Below are 7,267 nucleotides of genomic sequence, written 5' to 3'. Positions count from 1 at the left end.
TTTCATCACATCATTCAATAAATTAAAATTTGCACTTCACTTTCAAAGGAGACATTACTACATATAGTACTATTTACATTGCCGAGAAAGAAAGGAAAAGAAGAGGAGGATATGGCGAGGCGGGGTAGCGGTGTTGTGCATGAAGAACGCAATGCCATGTCGGGGGCATTCTTCATGGCGACGCTGTTGATGTGGGCCCTTTCTGTGCTATACGAGATTGTCTTCATCCAGCGGACGGAGCTATTACCTATCCTCGCCGGCTTCTGCTTCTACCAATCGGCCAATTGGGTCATCCGCAGTTGCCTCAATCGGGACCCTCTCTTTGTCAATACCTCGGTGTCTCTTCTTCACTCATCCATCACCTCCGTCTCAGGTTCACCTTTGCCTCACTTTCTTAGTTTCCTTCATTCAAATATATTGTTTTATTGCTAGAATTACAGAGCTTGGACTAGTTGGGAAATGTAATGAATCAATGATTCTCAGTTATTGCATCTAATTTTGGATTAAAGCTTAGTTGCATTGAGTTGAAAAAAGCGGAGCTGAAAAGTCCAACTATGAAACTGCCAATATTATGTAATTTTGTCTTCCCTAATCTACGCAGCTGTGAGAGAAAATTGAGCAACTGTATATGACAGTAGGGTTTTAAAATTTTGAGTATTTTCTTGTGAGGCCATCAGTAAGAACAAAGGTTTTGATTTAACATATTTCACTGTGAGGCCATCAGTATATCTGATTTTCTCATTCTTCATTCAGAACCTGAAATGGATTTGAAACATTTTACTATTGACTTTGGAACATAGACTTTCAGGGCGTCCCATCTGTAAGTGATCTACACATAAATAAGCATAAAATAAATGGATAAAGACAATATTTTTGATAAGTGAAAGAGGGAGCCTTGGTTAGCATGAATGTACAGCTCACTTTAGTTTGTCCTACCTTGGTTGCCAATGTTTTTTATAAGTAAAATTTACTCAGAAAAGGGGTGCACATGATATTGCCCAGATAGATAGTTTTACAAACAAAAGCTGTTTTGAAGGGTTTTTTACTCATGTGCATAGATTGAGTTATGTTTGCTTGGGTCTCTTGCTATTTTGGTGTAAAGTAGAACCTAGGGTTAGTATAGAACACAGAATTTTAATGATCGATAGACCATATTATGACAGCATTTATTAAAAAAAGTTTGTAATGTTCGGCATGCCATTGTCTGTTTTTTCAAAATGTATAGCATGTTGACTGACAGATACTATAGAGTAGATGAGGTACTTTTGATAGGTACATCAAATAAGTGAACTTTACAAAATTAAAATACTAATAATGTTCCCAAACTCTTTACTTTTTATAAGCTGTCCATGAAGCCATTAATGCAGGCAATTTCTTTTCCTAAAAATTGCTTTCTTTTCATGCCATTTTGATAAGTTACACTTAAATACTCTAGAACCTTTCCTCTGATCTAGTCTCTATTTGGAAGTTGTGGTGGACCAAAAGAAAGCAGTATAGCTAAGCTAGATTTTTCTTGGGCATTCCACTGGTTTAGCATTTGGAGCAAGTAAAATGACAAATTTGTTAGCCTTAACTTCAATTTTTATTATATATAATTATATATATATATATGTGTGTGTGTGTGTGTGTGTATTATTTTTGACGTATTGCCACTCCATTGTGTGCATTTTTAAAGTCATAGTCTAAATAAACATTTCAAGATCAATCTTCAATAGAAGCCAAGTGCTTGCTTTTCAATCTTTATGAATGTTCTAGTTTGTCCAGTAGCAATTCATTGGGGATCTTTTTTGTCCATCTGTTGTCAAAATGAAAGAGTAAAATGAAAACTGTCATTAAAGATGAAGAAGAGAAATGTTAGAATATGTTCAGCTTGCAACTTAGCTGTTATATGATGGTGAAAGAGATGTGAAGTACATCAAATCAAAAAGAAAATAAACAATAAGCAATAAGAAATGCAAAGGATAATTTTTGTTCCATCTAAGAAATGACAACAGTGTAGTTCCTCCAAGGTGGGTCTCACCTAGTCACCTCCTTCCAAGTTCCAACATTGGTTGAGAAGATATAGAAACCAAAATACACATAGCTGTTGTAGGCATAAGGAATCATTTACAAATATTAGAAATCCTCTATATTATGGCTTTGAAAACCAACTTCAGTTGCATTTGTGGGTTTCAACACTCAAGGAGTCAAGGTGGTGAACCAGCTTTTGTCTGTGAGCACCAAATGTTGCAGTGTATGACATTGAAGAACTGATGGTGGTGAGAAAGTGTGTGTGTGTGTGTGTGTGTGTATATATATATATATATATATCTCATTGCATTGATGTTAGTTGATTAAAAGTGCAAATTGAAAATTATGATGGGATGCCTGGCTGCGAGTTCTACTACGTGTACTCCCTATTTCTACTCCCTCACTTTTACTCCATGATGTGGCAAAGAATGATAAGTTATCTTCATCCCAAGGTAAGTGTCAACATCAAAATTTTGTGAGAGGGAGTAAAAGTTGAGAGTAGAATTTGGGAGTAGAAATAATATTATCCTTTTGATTATAAGGAGAAGATTATGTTTATGGTGCTTAATCATAACAAACATGCAAATCTTGTGCAGTTCTTTTAGTTATAGTGAACCAGTGGATGAGAAACAGTTTGAGTACAATGTTTGCACACTCGGAATTGGTTGAGCATTCATGGCCATGGGCATATCCAGCTTTGTGCATTTCATGTGGGTATTTTGCTTATGATCAATGGGATATGTTACTTCACCATTTATACAAAGGTTGGATCCCTTCAATCCTGGTGCATCATCTAGTGCTCCTTGTTTGCTTTACTCTGGCTTTGTATCGGAATGTCACAATCAACTACCTTATTCTCACTCTTGTTTGTGAGGTAAGTCTCGGTATTCTTTCCATGCAAAAAATACAAGTACTGCAGCCTCCTTTTGTATTATATACGGTCTTTTTGTGTACAGCTGCACTCCATATTTTTGCATACACGCAAAGTGCGGCGAATGGCTGGTGTCCGTGATGCCAGTAGCAGAATTGTAAAGGCGGAATGGTGTGCTAACTGGACAGTGTTTGTTTTAGCGAGGTTTACATCTCATATTCTCATCACTGTGAAGCTGCTCAAAGATTCTTCCAAGTTTAACAAGGGCGTGGAGCTCCCGCTTGCTCTTTTCGGCATGGCTGGTATGAACTTACTTAATATTGGTTTGGGAATTGATCTATTTGAAGCATACCGGAGAGAGAGGAAAGAACAAACAGATAAGCACAATCATCATGAATGACCCCTCACATTCTCACGGCCCGGTTTGCTACAGAAATTTTAATTTAATTTGCTTGCCCAACTTGTGTATACTATACGATAATGTTCAAGACTTGTACCCATGCTGTATATCAAAATTAATACTATATATCAATTAATAATTTGAACTTTTTGCAATGGAATTATTTTCCAGCACTTGTTTCTCAACTTTTATGTACGGAATATTCCACATTTTTATTTATTTATGGGAATTGATATACAAAACTGCGCTCTGAGTGAAGCTAGCCTTATGATTTTTGACGGCATAGGAATGGACCACAATAAGGTCAATTAACATAGATTGTTCATATATGCTTGGCTCAAACGAAGGTCAATAGGTAATTCCTTACAATAAGTTAAACTTAGAACTTTATAGTTATTAAGTCGAGTTTTTCGCACTTTTGGTCCTATGACTATAGTGGCACTATCAGGTTTGCACCACGAGTTTTAAAACTTGCAATCTAGGTCCATGATTGTCGTTTTTTAGTATAAATGTCCTTTCGGCCTATTATCAGGCTAATTTGTTAACCCCTTACTTCTCCTTTTTAGCAGGGCTAAAAACGTCATTTACATAGAAGCCTCCCTGTTAATCTTCTATTTTGCTGACCAAATAGCGAGAATCTCAAACGAAAGAAGAAAACCAATTGCGAACCTCTTACCGCCCCTAGGGCACTAGCCATTAGGTCAAGGTCATCTGACCTTGGATTCGAAGCTCTTCCGTTCGATGATAGGCGAGGTCGGACCTTGTACTGCCCCTAGGGCACTAGCCATTAGGTCGAGACCATCCGACCTTGGACTCGAAGCTCTTCCGTTCGGCGATAGGCGAGGTCGGACTTTGTATCACCCCTGCGAATAGGAATTAAGTAATTATTTTATTGAGTTAATTGAAATAGTTTTACTGCATTTTTGTATATGTAAATTAAAATAATACTTTATGTAATTTATGTTAGTTTTTATTGTTTAGAAAAGATATACTAAGTTGTTACAATTTTTGTGGTCCTTGTCATCTTTATCCACCAATTTTGCTCTTTGGTCAATCCTAATCCACTCCTACCCCAAGAGAAAAAGAAAGGTAAAAAAAAAAAAAAAAAAACAGATTAGTTACTCACCAGGCACCAAATATTTGAAAACCAGAACCACCCAATTTTGTAGCCTGCAGGCACATGCCAAATGTAAGACATACATAAAACAACCATCCATTGGTTGCATGCACATATATATAAATACGATTGCATTAGTATTGTGAACAAGATCAGAAGAAACTAATATATATATATATATATATATAGTAGCAATAACATTACTAGCTAGTTAGCTAAACATATATAAATTGGATCAGAATGAGCCAAGAACAGCCCATGAGGTCACAAGCCGAACAAGAGACCATCAAATCTGGGGACGTTCAAGGTGAGCAAGTGGTGGGACAATCTTCAGCAGCGGCACTTGCCCAGAATGAGACTACAGATGTTGACACAGACATTTCCGGAAAACAGATGATAACAGACTCAATTGGTGGAGAGGTTCATTCAATTCTCCCTCAGCTCTGATCTCTCTCTATATAGTTTTTCTAGCCTTTTCAATTCATATATACTTGAATTATTGGGGGCTTATAAATATTGATCCGAAAATTAAATTAAAGGTGGTGTCTGATATGATCTATCTTTTTGGCATACTATTTTGATTGCATGATTAAAAGGCTCTTGTAAGAGACAATCAGTCTACTTTTGTTTCACCAAAAAACATTTCAAAAAAGGTGACCATTACCATTGGCGAAGCGCTGGAAGCTACAGCCCTTACTGCAGGTGACAAGCCAGTGGATTATGGTGATGCGGCTGCAATACAAGCGGCGGAGGTTAGAGCGACTGGGCGGACCAACATAGTCCCAGGTGGTGTTGCCGCGGCTGCTCAATCCGCGGCTTCTCGCAACGCTCGTGCTACCCGCGACGAAGAGAAAACCAAATTGAGCGAAATCCTCTCGGTACGTACGTGAGAATTAATTATATATGACTTGATCCATTGCCATTATATTTTAATCCATTCTTTTTCTCCCCTCCAACCCAAGGCCCCATACTCCGACCTAACAAAAGACCTAAATTAGTGTAACTTAATGGTTTAGTCAATGTTGCAGAAGATGTTAGATCTTAGTATGACGTTCCGGGGGCACTTAGTATCTAGGCAGTCAAGTAATCGGAATATAAATATTATTTCCATCCAAGGTTGTGAGTAGTAGGCCAAAAAAATCACTCAACATCAACAAAGCCGGCTGAAATTGCTTTGGCCTAGGGGTGCCTAGCATCTAGTAGGTCGGTCACCTAGGCCGATTTTAACAACAGTGAGCCAAGATCAAATGCCAATTTTGAGCATGATCACTCCAACACTAACTGGGCTTGGTAGACAGAGTCGAATGTACATTTTGGAAGATAATGTTAATTTTGAACATAATCCCTACAACACTGAGCTCGGTAGACAAGATTAAATACCCATTTTGGACATAATCCGCACACCTTCCATTATGAGTTTGGAATCTTAGTCTCTTTTTTTAGATATTGTCTATTTAACTAGTGAGCTAAGATATTTTACTCCATCCTAATCACAGTTTTTTTTTTTTTTTTAAATCTTACATATTTTGAAAATTTCTTAATTTATACGTCATTAATTAATAAAGTAAAATTGTTAATTGTAATAGGAAGCAAGTTCGAAGTTACCATCTGATAAGCCGGTGACCCGCAAAGACGCAGAAGGAGTGATCGGTGCTGAGCTAAGGAACGACCCAAATTTGTGCACTCGTCCAGGCGGGGTAGCTGCTTCTGTGGCAGCGGCAGCAAGGCTGAACAGCCAGAAAAGTGGCCTCAAGTAGAAAATATAATATGAATTAATCATATCCCCCCTACGTTTATTATTGATAGAATGATGTATTTGAGAGGGAATGTGAATAAACCTACCTGCCCAGATGAGGAGAAGATAATGTGAGATAATTATTATTTAAATTTGTAATTAGTGTCCACCTCTTCCTATATAGGGAACGGAACGGAGGACTAATATATACATAGTTGTTTGTGGATTAACTAAACTGTAGTGATTACCTTAATCACCACCATTAAATATTTTAGTACTAGTGTTCTTGTGAGATAATCCAAGGTTATGTTGTTCATTAGTGTATTTATTTTCAAATTAATTTCATGTTTAGCACCTCAAATATATATAATATTTATTATGTTTAGGGTTAATTTGGGTTGATGAATATTGTTGGTTTAACAACTAACGGGTAGTTGATGGTGGACAAACAACATAATTAGAATAACGAGTATATGTAGAGTAATTGGAAAAAGAATATAGTGTTTATTAGGAAAATGTAGATCCTTTTTACTAATTGGAGGGGATATTTATACAAGAGGACTTACTGTCCGTTACATAACGGATTTCAGTGTGCCAGGAGTAAGTTGCAGACTCTTGCCTTATTTTCCTTATAGTCAGTGTATCTTGTAGTTTGATGTCTATTATCGATGATATATACTGTGCTTTGATGACTATTTGATGTGAGAATATTACCTTGTTGAGGGTTGTCTGTTATTGATGATATATACTGTGCTTTGATGACTATTTGATGTGAGAATATTTTACCTTGTTGAGGTTTTGTTGATGTTGACTGTTGCTGAGGTGTTTGAGGTTTGTTAATGAAGGTTTTCTAGGAGGGAAGTGGAGACGGTAGAGATGGGAGGACACTGCATCCACCCTGGCAATGAACTCGTAGGAGGTAGGACTAACCGAGGGCATGGGATACACGTTGGCAAGTCTCGCGCGTTGTGGCAGCCATTAAGTTGCAGAACTTCACGTTCCACCACCTGAGGTCGTGGCTACCGCGAACCATCATGGCAAGGGTTTAGTTTTTTTTTTTTTTTTTTTTTTTTTTTTTTTTTCTTTTTTTTTTTTTTTTTTAAAAAAAAAAAAATTTTTTAAAAAAAAAAAAAC

The 7,267-nt window shown here is 37.0% G+C and overlaps 2 protein-coding genes and 1 long non-coding RNA gene across 3 annotated transcripts; 2 read left to right on the top strand and 1 right to left on the bottom strand.

Annotated features, from left to right (window-relative positions):
- Nucleotides 1-77: 77 nt before the first annotated feature.
- On the top strand, nucleotides 78-3,454 carry LOC116031633 (TLC domain-containing protein 2). Its single transcript, XM_031273879.1, has 3 exons — nucleotides 78-373; nucleotides 2,607-2,884; nucleotides 2,967-3,454. Exons 1-3 carry the CDS (start codon nucleotides 112-114, stop codon nucleotides 3,279-3,281), a joined length of 855 nt encoding a protein of 284 aa, XP_031129739.1. The 5' UTR covers nucleotides 78-111; the 3' UTR covers nucleotides 3,282-3,454.
- Nucleotides 3,455-3,714: 260 nt separating this feature from the next.
- Nucleotides 3,715-6,117, bottom strand: LOC116033039. The gene is made up of 3 exons (XR_004100823.1): nucleotides 6,004-6,117; nucleotides 4,408-4,451; nucleotides 3,715-4,144 (listed from the first exon to the last, which is right to left on the bottom strand). It is a non-coding gene; the product is annotated as an uncharacterized LOC116033039 (long non-coding RNA).
- Nucleotides 4,587-6,455, top strand: LOC116033038 (late embryogenesis abundant protein 47). The gene is made up of 3 exons (XM_031275797.1): nucleotides 4,587-4,818; nucleotides 4,995-5,276; nucleotides 5,985-6,455. Exons 1-3 carry the CDS (start codon nucleotides 4,639-4,641, stop codon nucleotides 6,153-6,155), a joined length of 633 nt encoding a protein of 210 aa, XP_031131657.1. The 5' UTR covers nucleotides 4,587-4,638; the 3' UTR covers nucleotides 6,156-6,455.
- The last annotated feature ends 812 nt before the right edge of the window (nucleotides 6,456-7,267 follow it).

Source organism: Ipomoea triloba, chromosome 10 (genome assembly GCF_003576645.1).
Source record: "Ipomoea triloba cultivar NCNSP0323 chromosome 10, ASM357664v1".
NCBI classification, from domain to species: Eukaryota; Viridiplantae; Streptophyta; class Magnoliopsida; order Solanales; family Convolvulaceae; genus Ipomoea; species Ipomoea triloba.
This window is presented reverse-complemented; position numbering and strand designations above follow the sequence as displayed.

Bases quoted from the DNA above. Each gene is read 5' to 3' on its own strand.
- LOC116031633 (XM_031273879.1), top strand. From the start codon at position 112: ATGGCGAGGCGGGGTAGCGGTGTTGTGCATGAAGAACGCAATGCCATG. The intron at 374-2,606 runs GTTCACCTTTGC...AATCTTGTGCAG, and splicing joins ATCCATCACCTCCGTCTCAG to TTCTTTTAGTTATAGTGAAC. The intron at 2,885-2,966 runs GTAAGTCTCGGT...TTTTGTGTACAG, and splicing joins TTCTCACTCTTGTTTGTGAG to CTGCACTCCATATTTTTGCA.
- LOC116033038 (XM_031275797.1), top strand. From the start codon at position 4,639: ATGAGCCAAGAACAGCCCATGAGGTCACAAGCCGAACAAGAGACCATC. The intron at 4,819-4,994 runs GTTCATTCAATT...CATGATTAAAAG, and splicing joins CAGACTCAATTGGTGGAGAG to GCTCTTGTAAGAGACAATCA. The intron at 5,277-5,984 runs GTACGTACGTGA...TAATTGTAATAG, and splicing joins AATTGAGCGAAATCCTCTCG to GAAGCAAGTTCGAAGTTACC.